At 44.1% G+C, this 14,565-nt stretch overlaps 1 protein-coding gene across 9 annotated transcripts in view; it reads right to left on the bottom strand.

Annotated features, from left to right (window-relative positions):
• The window catches only part of MAST2 (microtubule associated serine/threonine kinase 2), a 220,007-nt gene that overhangs the window by 48,529 nt on the left and 156,913 nt on the right, over positions 1–14,565 (bottom strand). For all 9 annotated transcript variants that reach the window (XM_062191219.1, XM_062191220.1, XM_062191222.1 and 6 more), the window contains one exon: positions 8,664–8,755. In XM_062191219.1, coding sequence (XP_062047203.1) covers positions 8,664–8,755 — 92 coding nt within the window. The remainder of the gene's footprint in view (positions 1–8,663; positions 8,756–14,565) is intronic.

The following is a 14,565-nucleotide window of genomic DNA, read 5'->3' as shown; positions in this document are numbered from 1 at the left end:
AATCCTCTGCCTTGCGGCGCCGGCACACCGGGTTCTAGTCCCGGTCGGGGCACCGATCCTGTCCCGGTTGCCCCTCTTCCAGGCCAGCTCTCTGCTGTGGCCAGGGAGTGCAGTGGAGGATGGCCCAAGTGTTTGGGCTCTGCACCCCATGGGAGACCAGGAGAAGCACCTGGCTCCTGGCTTCGGAACAGCGCGGTGCGCCGGCCGCAGCGCGCTACCGCGGCGGCCATTGGAGGGTGAACCAACGGCAAAGGAAGACCTTTCTCTCTGTCTCTCTCTCTCGCTGTCCACTCTGCCTGTCAAAAAAAAAAAAAAAAAAACCCTACAAGTCCTAAGAATTGGAAAGATTGACTATGTGTATACTAAAGCAATCAAGAATAATACAGGAATAGAATTGAAAAGAGCAACAGGAGTCAAAAGACAAAATCTTTACAAATGCAGTGTGTGGAAGCATTACGTGATAGACTCTAATGGTATGAGATTCAAAGTTTGAGGAGATTAGGATGATGGAAGGGAGAACAATGAAAAGACAAAAGGATCCCTACTCGTACTCCTAGACCCAATGGTTCAACGCTGTGAGAAAGGAAAGAGCGAATACTTAGGCAGACTGAGGGCAATAAACGTCCTGACCTTCCTGCTTGCCCTGTGATTATATTAGAACAGGAACAGGGGGTGTTCAGAGAAAAATTTAGCATATAGCAGATTTTGATAAGAATTCCTAAAGGTACAGAGGGTTTCAAGAGTCATGGAGGGAGAGAAAGTGACAAAACAGGAGAATCTTCAGAGGTTTATAAATTAAGGCAGCAGAGGATTGGGAGGTGTGAGTAACTGAGGGGCTCCTTTGGTGGTGGGCACAAACAGGAATAAGGGATAATGAAATTAGCCCAAAGGGATCCAAAGCAGATAGCAGCAACGAGGCTGAAGTGTTAGGGAGCAAAGAAGGGTAGATTAAGAAATGCTTCTGAAGCAGCCATCATGCAACCTTTCAGGATTGCTCAATCAGTGCCTGAGTCTGGAACATTCCCTTATATGGAAGCTCTCACTTGGCCCCAGATTCTTCTTCCTTATTAAGAGAAACCCTTCCCCTGTTTTGGGTGTGCAGTAAACTTCCTGGTACTGCTTAAGTGTGTGTGTCATATGGCACCTGGCCAGCTGCACCACTGTATCTGCCCACCACGAGCAGGGAATGGGAGCTCTACTGGCAACCAAAGAGGAGTGTGTGCAGCCCATCACCCAGCACAGGCTAACAGAGGGACCCAATGCCATGGGAGACTACAGATACTAAACTTGCTGCATCTCTTCTGCTTTCTGTGGACAAAGTGTTGTTCCAACTACTGTGGTGTATACCAAACTCTCCTTGGTGACTGCAAACCTACAGAAGATGCAGGGGGCCAAGATCTCTGGCTCCTACTGGTGGTTGGCCTTGTTATAATCTTTGTTATTTTCCATTCCATGGGAGTCCTCATCTGAGACTGGTAGCTGGATTTTCTGTTCACACTTGACCTTGAATGGCAGGCCTGAATACCAAAGGAAGACGTACTCTCAGTTGCAGTATACTAGGTTAAAATCAGTTGGATGATATGTAACAAATAGCATTAAAATATGTATGTTCGGGGCCAGAGTTGTGGCATAGTGGGTTAAACAGCCGCTTCCCACATGGGCACTGGTTTGTGTCCTGGCTGCTTCACTTTCGATCTAGCTCCCTGTTGTGAGCCTGGGAAGACAGCAGAAGATGGCCCAAGTGCTTGGGTCTCTGTGCCCATGTGGGAGATCAGGAAGAAGCTCCTGGCTTCTGGCTTCAGCCTGGCCCAGTCCCGGCCATTGTGGCCATTTTGGGAGTGAACCAACAGATGGAAAATATCTCTAGTGCCTTCTCTCTTGATAACTCTGCCTATCAAAATAAACATTAAAAAAGTATGCTCTTTGACCTATTGATCCTATTCTCCTAAACATCTATATATTACAAGAGTCAGCATACATATAAATTCTGAGAAAAATCTTGTACATGTAAATATAAAGAACACAAAGAAGGATATTTATTGCAGTGTTAACTGTAAGCAAAAAACTGAAAATAACTACTGGTTATTAATTTAATGCTGCTCAGCTAAAAATTCATCCTCTGATACCTGCCCTATGATGGAGAGAACATTCCTGTATGGATTTATCCTTTACAGTGAGCACAGTGTTGAATTTCCTCAGCAGAGGGTGCTGGAGGGACAGTGCAAAAGGAAGAAGCTCTGGGTGCTGGCACCATCAATCAGTGGTGAGGACGTGCAGTGGTACTCTGATCCAAGCACATGCCTACAACTTTGCAGCAACGACCTGACCTGGTAATCACATTTCCATCACCCTACCTATAAAATCACCTTCCTACCATCCTACCTACAGGGACACGGTGTGCCTAGGACTGCCCTGACTCCCTCTGCTTATCTGTTTTACATCTGCAGGTACCTGAAGGCACTGGGTGCTCTTGGCAGGAGCTCTCCTCTCTCTGTAGGCATGAGCACTAGCTGCAACTTTTCTGGGCTCTATCCAACTACTCACTGACTTGTGGACCAGCTCTGGCCTGGGCAAACCAGAAAAACCTCCTCCAAGCAAGGTCTGAATTCAGGTGACAGAGTTTGTGTTCCCTCAAGAACTTTCCCTGCATTATTGAGCCCTCTGGAGTTCTCTCACCGTTAAAGTTACTTTCTTATTGTCAGAGTTTATATTCTTTTTATTAAACTCCTTCTATTTTGATCAATTAGCGCCAGAACACCCTGAGATCTACCATAGTTTTCCTAGATGGAATGTGAGTGCATCATTCTGATGGGTGATAGAAAACATAACAAGATATTAAGAAATCCAAAGTGATAATGGGTGAAGTCTTATATAGCATCCTACAGCAGTCACCAAACTTTCAAATCTTAGTTGAGGAAATGGGCATTTTAGGGGCCAGCACTGTGGCTCACTTGGCTAATCCTCCACCTGTGGTGCCAGAATCCCATATGGGCCCCGTGTTCTAGTCCCAGTTGCTCCTCTTCCAGTCCAGCTCTCTGCTGTGGCCCGGGAAGGCAGTGGAGGATGGCCCAAGTGCTTGGGCGCCTGCACCCACGTGGGAGACCAGAAAGAAGCACCTGGCTCCTGGCTTCGGATCGGCATAGCTCCAGCCGTAGCAGCCATTTGGGGGATGAACCAACGGAAGGAAGACCTTTCTCTCTGTCTCTCCCTCTCACTGTCTGTAACTCTACCTGTCAAATAATAAATAAAAAATCTTTAAAAAAAAAAAAGAAAGAAAGAAATGGGCATTTCAGTTAATGTTCTGCAAACTTCCAAGGCACTATTTTCAATGCAGGTTTGAATTTTTAAACTGAATTGAAGGTACTTCCTTCATATAATTAAAAGGTTGATTAATGTAGATACCAAAAGTGAATAAGCATCACTTATTTAAATTACTGTGTGGTTTTGGCCTCCTGATTAGATCCAAAGTGGTATGATGTTAATCAATAAGAAAACAAACACATAAAGTATGGCAGTTATACATTAGAATACAAGTAATAAAAATAAGCAAACTGACTTTCGGTTTCTGGCCTGGCTTAGGAGTTGCCACTCTGTCCTAACAACAAGTAAAAAGCTGAACAAATTGAAAACAATAACACTTCTACCATCTGCTAGAAAAGTGAGGTTATAGGACAAACCATGGCCTCCAAAGTAGGACAAATACATAGAACTAGAAATCATAACTTACGGAAACTTAAAAACAGAAACTTCCATGGAAACCAGGGCCAGGGTAGAAAAACCTGATGAACTGTCAAAGCCTCAGCATGGACTGCACTGAGAGTTAAAACACGAGGGGCACAAAGTCATATAGGGGTTCTCACAGTTTTGTTGAGTTTTATCCACAGTATCTCTACCATGTACCATGTCCTCATGGTGAACACTGACGAAAATGTTCTCATGATACCAGCAGAGGAAAGGATCCCCCCCTTTTTTAATGAAACATCAGAGCATTCTGTTCTCCTTAACAAGGCCTCCCTCAGGAGAACCTATTAGTAAACACCCAATTCCAGCCTCCAACAGCCACGCAGTCTCACCTAAGGTACGTGAATAAAACAAAGAAGCACTGATGAAATTCACAGCCCAGGGACACTGGATTGCCAAAAAACTGAAACCTAATCACAGTGCCACAAAACACCTCTCCTCTCCCCAGACCTTACCACTATATTATTAAAGGCCTATTACTTCAGTTACTTTTTAAAAATTAATTAATTTATTTGAAAGGCAAAACTACAGAGAGAGGAGAGAGAGAGTGATCTTCCACCCCACTTGTTCACTTCCCAGATGGTTGCAATGGCCAGGGCTGGGCCAGGTCAAAACCAAGAACCAGGAGCCAGGTGCTACATCCAGGTCTCCCACATGGATGGCAGGGCCCAAATACTTTGGTGATCCTCTGTTGCTTTACCTAGGCCATTAGCAGGGAGCTGGATCGGAAGTAGAGCAAGTGGAACACAAACTGCCTTCCATATGGAATGCCAGCATCATATGTGCTATCTTTACCCCTATGCCACAATGCCAGTCCAGGAGATAGAAAGTCTAAGAAAGAAATAAAAGGAAGTGCTAGAGATTTTTTAAAACATCAATGTAACAGGAATGAAGAAAGCCCTTGAAATGGGCTCATTAGTAGACTGGATGCAGATGAGAAAAGCATCTCTGAGCTTGAAGATATGACGTTAGAAACCTCCAAAGCTGAAAACCAAAGGAAAAAAAGACTGAAAAAATATCCCTCCAGAATATCCAGGAACCAAGGGACAACTGCAAAAGACGCAACACGACAGGAATATAAGGAGAAGAGGGGCCAGCACTGTGGTGTAGAGGGTAAAGCCACCGCTTGCAGTGCCAGCATCCCATATGGGTGCCAGTTCTAGTCCCGGCTGCTCCACTTCCGATTCAGCTCTCTGCTATGACCTGGGAAAGCAGTAGAACGTGGCCCAAGTCCATGGGCCCCTGCACCCACTGGGAGACCCAGAAGAAGCTCCTGGCTCCTGGCTTCAGATCAGTGCAGCTCCGGTCATTGCGGCCAACTGGGGAGTCGACACCTCTCTCTCTCTCTCTCTCTCTCTCTGCCTCTCCTTCTCTCTTTGTGTAACTCTGACTTTCAAATAAAGAAATAAATCTTTAAAAAAAAAAGGAGATGAGAGAAAGGAATGGAAGAATTATTTGAAGCAACAATGACAAAAATTCCCTAAGTTAACATCAGACACCCAGGCCACAGATCCAAGATCAGAAAACACCAAGCAAGATAAATTCTAAAAGAAACAACACACATGCATATCATATTCTAAGTAAGAAAATCAAAGATTAAGGCAAAAATCTTGAAAGAGAACCCAAAGGAAAACAGTATCTTATCATGACGGATCACAGAAAAGACCACACTGAACTTCTCAGAAAACACATAAGCAAGATAATGGTGTTGGAAAGAGACCAACTTGGAATTCTGTACCCTGTGAAATTATCCTTCAAAAGTGAAGGAGAGGGACCAGGGCTGTGGCACAGCGGGTTAACGCCCTGGCCTGAAGTGCCAGCATCCCATATGGGCACTGGTTCTAGTCCCGGCTGCTCTACTTCTGATCCAGCTCTCTCAGATGGCCTAGGAAAGCAGTGGAAGATGGTCCAAGTCCATGGGCCCCTGCACCCACAAGGGAGACCTGGAAGAAGCTCCTGGCTCCTGGCTTCAGATCGGCGCAGCTCCAGCTGTTGGGGCCATCTGCAGAGTGAACCATCGGATAGAAGACCTCTCTCAGCCGGCACCACAGCTCACTTGGCTAATCTTCTGCCTGCGGTGCCGGCACCCCAGGTTCTAGTCCCAGTTAGGGTGCCGGATTCTGTCCCGGTTGCTCCTCTTCCAGTCCAGCTCTCTGCTGTGGCCTGGGAAGGCAGTGGAAGATGGCTCAAGTGCTTGAGCCCTGCACCCTCATGGGAGACCAGGAGGAAGCACCTGGCTCCTGGCTTTGGATCAGCGTGCCAGCCATAGAGGCCAATGGAAAAAGGAAGACCTTTCTCTGTCTCTCTCACTGTCTAACTCTGCCTGTCCAAAAAAAAAAAAAAGACCTCTCTTTCTGTCGCTCCTTTGCTTTCTGTGTAACTCTGACTTTCAAATAAATAAATAAAAATTTTAAAAAATTTTTTCAAAAAAAAAAAGTTAAGGAGAGGGGCCGGCATTGTGGTGTAGTAGGTTAAGCCACCACTATATAGTCATCAGTTATTGTCCCAGATGCTCCACTTCCAATCCAGCTCCCTGCTAATGGCCTGAGGAAAGCAGTGGAAATGCCCTGGTACCCACATGGGAGACGTGGACAAAGCTTCTGGCTCCTAGCTCCTGGTTGTGGACATTTGGGGAGTGAACCAGCGGATAGAAGATCTCTGTCTTTCTCTGTAACTATGTCTTTCAAACAAACAAAAATTTTCTTTTTTAAGGAAAATATCTAGTTATTAAAAAAAAGTAAAGGAGAAATAAAGACATTCTCAAAAAAAAAAAAAAAATAAGGAAACTTGATACCAGTGGATGTTCTCTGCAAGAAATGTTAAAATAAGTTGTTCAACAAGAAGGAAAATTATGAGTGAGAAACTGAGCTCTTTCCAAGAAAGAGACAGTATCAAAAATTAACAAAAGTAAAATGAAAAACTTATTTTCTTACTTAATTTATATAACCTACAACATAGTGTCTAATATAATGGTAACAATGTATTTGATTATGTAAACTTACATATATGCATATGTATAAGTGAAATGAATGGCACCAATGAAACAGGGAACCAGAGGGAAGATTTAGGTATATTTTGCTATTATAAGGAGATACAATATACAGATAGTTGAACGTGGTATGGATCACTTATCAATTTATATTGTAAACTCTAGGATAACATTTTTAAAAGGTATAAACTGATGATAAAAATGATATAAAGTGGAATGAATTCAAATAAATACTCAAAACAACAAAGGAAAAATGCAAAGATCAAAACAGAGTCCACGGGCTGGGCTTTTATGTGTATTCTCCGCCCCTGGATTTTCTGCAGTGGCTTACTAAGAGATGAAGAAGAGCACACTGACATTTATGAAGAATTAAGCATACCACATACATTAACTCAAATTGAATTCCAGAGACCCAGGCTGTCTGAAAAGTCCAGGTGGTGTTCTCAATCAAAGCCACTTGAGTAGGAAAGATTTAGTCCCAAATTCTAACTGCCAGGACTCTAAATAGAGAGATAATTATCCTAGAGAGGAACAGTTAGTAGTAATTACTACCCAGTACTCACATTACAGTTGTGAAACTATGTCAAGGTTTAGACATGCTAAATTTATTTCTATATGATTTTTAAAAATGTCACAGCATGTTTGCTGAGTTCTTACAAAGTTCTAGGGTATCCTTTGCTATTTAAGCTAATCCAGGACCCAGTCAATTTTCTGGCAGAAAGTATCTAGGCACAATAAGAGCTTTGCTTCAAAGATCAAATATGTCTCCAATTCCAAGACTCCTGTGCTCTTGGTTGTTTGAGAGGTTAATTGATTCTTGTTAAAGGGCCAAGAATACCCTGAATAGCTTGCCACTAGTCTCAGACTATTTAGGTCCAAGAGGGACCTTTCTCCCCAGGGCAAAGTTCAGTTTCAGAACCAGGACTCTCAATGCCCTCAGGGGCTGCGAATGCATGCACAGACACCATCACTTTCTCTCTCGGTAAACTGTGAGCAGATGTGAAAGAGGAACGGACCTATCTTACTCAGCTTGATGCTGTCCTGTTTCATTGCTTTGATATCCCTCTTTTATTAACTAATGACAGACAACGACCAGGCTTAGGACAACAGTATCTACAGCTTGCCAAACCCAGGCAGCAAGCCCGGAACAGCTTTTTATGATTCCAAGCCTGACCTATTTCTATTAACCCTAGGTTCCATTGGAAACAATGTAGCGATGAACAGCACAGCAGTAGAGTAACCCCTCCAACAAATTGCAAGAATACATATTTAGGCCAAAACACAAATGAAACTCAAATAAGGTCTTCTGTCTCTCCCTTGGGAAGTACAGTCAGCCTGAACCAATGCAAGGTCCATAATTTTTAATATATGCCTCAAACAAAGGCAAGTAAACCAGCCATACACTGGGGAAGCCCACATCTAGACAGAGTCTAAATTCATGAGGTCATTTGCTTCAGTTCCAGTATGTGAAATCAAAGTCAATGAGAAACAAATATTCTTGTTTTTGTTGCCTTGTAATCTAACAGACAGAAAGTTAACAAGAGTCCCACGGGACAGAAAATCTTCTCCATGAGTCCTGATCCTTGGACATGGTAGGACAACTGGTTAACAGACCCCTCGTTACATGTCCCAAGATGACTGGAGCCTTAAACACCCTAGAACAAACTAGAACAGTGGTCATGGAGTCAAGGCAAATACCAGACCCCAAGGTCCATAAAAGACTAAAAGGAATGTTAAGCAAATAAGTAAGAAACAACTTAAGCATCAAAGCAGACTAAACATTCTCCTACAGAAAACAAACATGTAAGCTCTATATTTTAGTCAGTCAAGTGACAATGTAATATACTGAACTGCACCAAGTGAGAAGTAGGACAGAAATCTGGCACCTGCGGCCGGGCTTTCACTCAACCTTTCTGAATCTTCAAACACTCACCGGTGTGGCCATGAAGTGGTGACTGTGGCCGGGGTAGTGTCGGTGATGTGCTAGAGGTCACGATCAAGCTCTTGCGGTTACTTGTCCGACAACTGCAATGAAAAGAGAATGCCAGTTACTACAGGGCCTGGAGCCTTTGAGTGGCTTTTGAGAAGCAGAAGGATACCATCATTCTATGTGCTAAATGTGTGTACCTATTTGATGCCGTAATTTACTGGGTCTGACCTTAGAATAATATCTATCACTGGTTTGACTTTTATCTTGAATTGTGTATTGCCATTGTACTTCTCCAATGTTTAGTTCTGCTCCCCAAACAAATGCAAATATCTAATAAAGAATGACTGCTGCAAATTTAATTAAAAAAAAAAAAACCACAAGTCAAAATATTCTTGTATCTCATAAAAATAATATTCCCCCTATAAAAATGAAACTGTGAACTTAGTCTATGAAATTATTATTTATTTATTTTTTATTTTTATTTGTTTATTTTTAGACCGGCAGAATGGACAGTGAGAGAGAGAGACAGAGAGAAAGGTCTTTCTTTTCCATTGGTTCGCCCGCACCGCACTGATCGAAGCCAGGAGCCAGGTGCTTCTCCTGGTCTCCCATGAGGGTGCAGGGCCCAAGTAGTTGGGCCATCCTCCACTGCCTTCCCGGGCCATAGCAGAGAGCTGGCCTGGAAGAGGGGCAACCGGGACAGAATCTGGCGCCCTAACTGGAACTAGAACCCGCGGTGCCGGCACCGCAGGCGGAGGATTAACCTATTGAGCCACAGCACAGGCCAGAAATTATTTAAAGAACTGCTCAGTCAATGACTTTAGCACTATTCCTATTTTTCTATAAATTACAGAACAAGACTGTCTCTCTTCTATAAAAATGGCTTTGCATTATATGTTAATGCCTGATATTTTTCTTGTGGTTGGACAAAAACCAGATTGTGATGAAAAGTCTTCTCATATATATATTACTAAAAAGTATGTACAAATTTATTTGAAAGTCACTCTATCTTCTGAAGATATTAGGAACGTCTGGCATTTATGTTCATTCACATATTTATTGAACACCTATTAGGCACTAGGCATGGTTCTAGGTACCAGGGAAACATCAGGGAACTAGAGAAAGTGTCTGTCCTCATAACTGGATCGAACAATGCTATGAGATAAGAGAGGAGAGAGGAAAAAGAAAGTAGACTAGCAGGGGAGTGGAAGCATTGGTAGTGAGGGAACCTGACTAAGGAGATGGTATTTGATCAGAGATATGAATGAAACAAAGGGCCCAGACACAAGAGGTAGAGAAAAGTAAAATTAAAAAAAAAAGTTAAAGAAGTAAAAAGCCCCAATTAGGAACAAATCTGGTATATTCAAGAAATAGGCAAAACAACAGTGGGTGGTTAGAGGGGAGATGATAGGAAATGCAGAAGGTTACAGAAACTACAGGGAACACACAGCCAGATCCCGCAGGGCTTACACACCGTGGTAAGGAAGCACTGGAAATGCGACCTGAAGCATTGAGATCAATCTCAACAAAGAGCTTATGTGGGAGCTTCCTGTAAGAAACCTTAGAAGGAAACCAACCACACCCTAAGTACCTCAGCAATCCCTATCAAACATCCAGGCCCCCCATCCTTTACTTTTGTAAAGATTTATTTTTATTTATTTAAAAGGCAGAGCTACAGAGAGGCAGAGAGAGAGAGAGAGAGAGAGAGAGAGAGAGAGAGAGAGAGAGAGGTCTGCCATCCATCTGTTCACTCCCCAAATGGCTGCAGTGGTTGGAGCTGGGCCGATCCCAAGCCAGGAGTCAGGAGCTTCTTCCAGACCTTTCAGGTGGGTATATGGACCCAAGCACTTGGGCCATCTTCTACTGTTTTTCCAGGCCATAGCAGAGAGCTGAATCAGAAGTAGAGTAGCTGGAACTCAAACCATCACCTATACATGATGCTGGCACTGCAGGCAGTGGCTTTACACTATACACCATAGTGTCAGCCACCAATCCTTTATTTTTTAAGACATAAAAATTATTTATTTACTTGAAAGGCAGAGGGAGAGAGTAAGGGAGGAGAGAGGGAGGGAAGAAGAGGAGGAAGATGAGAGAGATCTTTCATTTGCTATTTCACTCCCCAAGTGACCACAACAGCAGGGTCTGGGCCAGGCTGAAACCAGGAACCAGGAGTTACATCCAGGTCTCCCATACTGGTGGTAGGAGACAAGTACTTGGACCATCTTCTGTTGCTTTTCCAGGTACATTAGCAGGAAGCTGATTGGAAAGGAGCAGCTGGGACTTGAACTGGCACTCCGATATGGGAAGCCAGCATTTCAAGCAGTGGTTTAACCTGCTGCACAACAATACCAGCTCCCAGGCCTCCCATCTCGACAGTCTCCCACCACTCCCAGACCTTTCAAAATTACACTATGCTTTTTTTTTTTTTTTGGACAGGCAGAGTGGACAGTGAGAGAGAGAGAGAGAGACAGAGAGAAAGGTCTTCCTTTCTGCCGTTGGTTCACCCTCCAATGGCCACTGCGGCCGGCGCATCGTGCTGATCTGAAGGCAGGAGCCAGGCGCTTCTCCCAGTCTCCCATGTGGGTGCAGGGCCCAAGCACTTGGGCCATCCTCCACTGCACTCCCGGGCCATAGTAGAGAGCTGGCCTGGAAGAGGGGCAACCGGGACAGAATCCGGCGCTCCGACTGGGACTAGAACCCGGTGTGCCGGCGCCGCTAGGCAGAGGATTAGCCTGTTGAGCCACAGTGCCGGCCAAATTCTACCCCTTTTAAATGCAACTTTCTATCTGTTTTGCAGCTGAACCCTCAAACCCAGGGTGGCCAAAGAAAGCCCAGAATCGGGCCGGCGCCGTAGTCCAACAGGTTAATCCTCTGCCTTGCGGCACCGGCACACCGGGTTCTAGTCCCGGTTGGGGTGCCGGATTCTATCCCGGTTGCCCCTCTTCCAGGCCAGCTCTCTGCTATGGCCCGGGAAGGCAGTGGAGGATGGCAAGTACCTGGCTCCTGGCTTCGAATCAGCGCGATGCGCCGGCTGCAGTAGCCATTGGAAGGTGAACCAACGGCAGAAAGGAAGACCTTTCTCTCTGTCTCTCTCTCTCTCTCACTATCCACTCTGCCTGTCCAAAAAAAAAAGAAAAAAGAAAAAAGAAAAAGGAAGCCCAGAATCATGCTGACTGATATCCCTTTATGTTTACAGGTACTCTGGGGCTACCTAGCTGATATGCTCATGCTTTTTCTAAGGCAGCTAACTCCTATCCTCTCCTCAAACTTCCAGTATCCTTCCCAGAGCTCCCCCTCACCCGCCAACTTTGCTTTTTTTCTAGCCCACTAGAATCTGTGTCCCAAAAGTCATTTTCAGACCTGTAATAATAGCAGGAAAGAACATGTGCCTACCCAAGTGGGCTCCCCTATTCCAGCAATCTTTGTCTGCATTGTCCTCTCCCAACTCCCTCCTGGACCATAAATTTCTACTTTCTACTGGATTATTCTCATCAGTACAAACACATGTTGTCATGTCTTCCTACTTAAACAAGAAAACCTTTCAGAGACAATCCCTACCTCTCCACACCCTTGCTCCTTTCTTTGTCCTCCTGTTCAGGACAAATCCATACAGAGGTTCTGCACTTGTGTCTTCACTTCCTCATTTTCTATTCTCTCTTTAGCCCACATTGGACACACATCCCCATTTTGCCATTGAAATGACTGTTGACAAGATCACCACCACCAATGGTAAACTCAGTCCTCATCTAATGTAAGCTATCAACATCATTTGACATTATTTATAACTCCCTCCTTTAAAAAAAACTGGAATATAATTTGCATTCAATAAAACACATAGACCTTACATGTTGAGCTTGATGAGGCTTACACCCACATCCAAAACAATTTTCATTACTTATATCACTACTACTACCTACCCTGTAAATGATCCTGGAATGATCTTGCCTTCCCACTTTGGTTCTTCCTGTCCAATCCCTCCCCAAACCTCATATAGCAGTCTATTCTTTGTCCACTAGCCAGAATAACATTTTTAAAGCTATAAATTGGATCATGTGTCTTCCTTCTTAAAATCTCCTTGATGACTTCCCATCACATTGTGAATAGAATTCAAACTCCTTAACATGGCCAAAGTAATTCTTTGTAAATAATCTACTTTTTCTTAGTTAAGATTCTTATTGAAAGTTTTGTCTTTTGTGTTTTCTTAAAGAGAAACATTTTTAGTGTTATTTAATCTCTTATTCTGAGGGCAAATAAGATTAAAATGTTCAAGGAAATAAACTATAGGCCCTGTGGCTTTTTAAAAACTGAAATTGAAAGACGGCGTAACAGAGACAGAGAGCAGAGATCTTTGATCTCTTGGTTCACTCCCAAATAGCCACAACAGCCAAGGCAGGGTGAGGCAGAGGTCAGGAGTCAAGAAATCCATTCAGGTCTCTCTTGTGCTTAACAGGAACTCAAGTACTTGAGCCATAATTCAGTGCTTCCCAGGCACATTAGCAGGAAGCTGGATTAGAAGTGCAAGTAGCTGGGTATCAAACTGGCCACAATACCTGCCTTCATGCCTGCCCCACCTACAGCAGTTTTTGTAGGTTTTATTGTTGTTGTTTTTAAACATGAGTAACTGCAGAGTGAAACCACACTGGACTTTGGGTAACTTACCCAGACCCAGGAATTCCTGAGCAGAAAGATACCTCCAAGACTTCGGCTCACACTATTCTTCTTCTTTTTTTTTTTTTAAATTTTTGACAGGCAGAGTGGACAGTGAGAGAGAGAGAGAGAGACAGAGAGAAAGGTCTTCCTTTTCCATTGGTTCACCCTCCAATGGCCGCCGCGGTAGCGCGCTGCGGCCGGCGCACCGCGCTGATCCGATGGCAGGAGCCAGGTACTTATCCTGCTCTCCCATGGGGTGCAGGGCCCAAGGACCTGGGCCATCCTCCACTGCACTCCCTGGCCACAGCAGAGAGCTGGCCTGGAAGAGGGGCAACCGGGACAGGATCGGTGCCCCGACCAGGACTAGAACCCGGTGTGCCGGCGCCGCTAGGCGGAGGATTAGCCTAGTGAGCCGCGGCACCGGCCCACACTACTCTTCTAAACAAGCATGCCCTCCTTCCTTACCTTACCCAATTCTATCCATCCTCCAAGAACCAGCAAACTCATGTCAGTTTTTGTGTAATGCTCCTTTGGCTTTTCAAGCAGGAAAATGTCTCGTTTGCTTGATATTACTTGTAGCTTTACTGCTCAGGTAGCTCAGTAGGAAGAAACAGACTCTGGAGTTAGAAGATCTGAGTTTGAGATTAGTGATTTGATCTTCAGCAACTCACATAAGTTCTCATGGAGCCTTCAAATACAAAATGAAGATAAAATAAATAAATCCTACATGTCAGTTTGGACCCTTCCCTCTTTTTAATATACCAATAAGTCTTGCTGGCTTTAATATAGAAATATTTCCAAAATCCAATATTTTCTACCACTACCACCTTGGGTCAGGTTACCACTACCTCTTATCCAAATTAACTGAAATAGCTTCCTCATTGGTATTCCTGCTTCTGTCCTTGTCCCCCTAAAGTCTATTCTCAACAAAACACCATTTAAAATAGAAATCAAAAAAGATTTCTGCTTCCAGTCATGATAGAGTAAAAGGAAATAAACTGATCTTTCACCTTAGACAACTAATAAAACAGAACAAAACTGAAGCAATTTTCAGACATTGAGCTGCAAGCAATGCAGGACCAAAACTGCTGAGAGGGGAACCAAGCAAGGACAATCCTGAGACTGTGCTTTCTATCTGGACAAATTCCCCTTCAACAGCACAGGGGAGTGAGTCCACAGAGCACTTGGTGATCTCACCGAGTCAGGAAAACAAGTTAAGAATCCAGGGAGCTAGAGGTGGCTAGAATTTGCAGGA

The sequence above is a fragment of the Lepus europaeus genome, chromosome 5 (genome assembly GCF_033115175.1).
Source record: "Lepus europaeus isolate LE1 chromosome 5, mLepTim1.pri, whole genome shotgun sequence".
Classification (NCBI taxonomy): Eukaryota; Metazoa; Chordata; class Mammalia; order Lagomorpha; family Leporidae; genus Lepus; species Lepus europaeus.
Note: the sequence above shows the minus strand (reverse complement) of the source record. Positions and strands in the feature narration are given on the sequence as shown.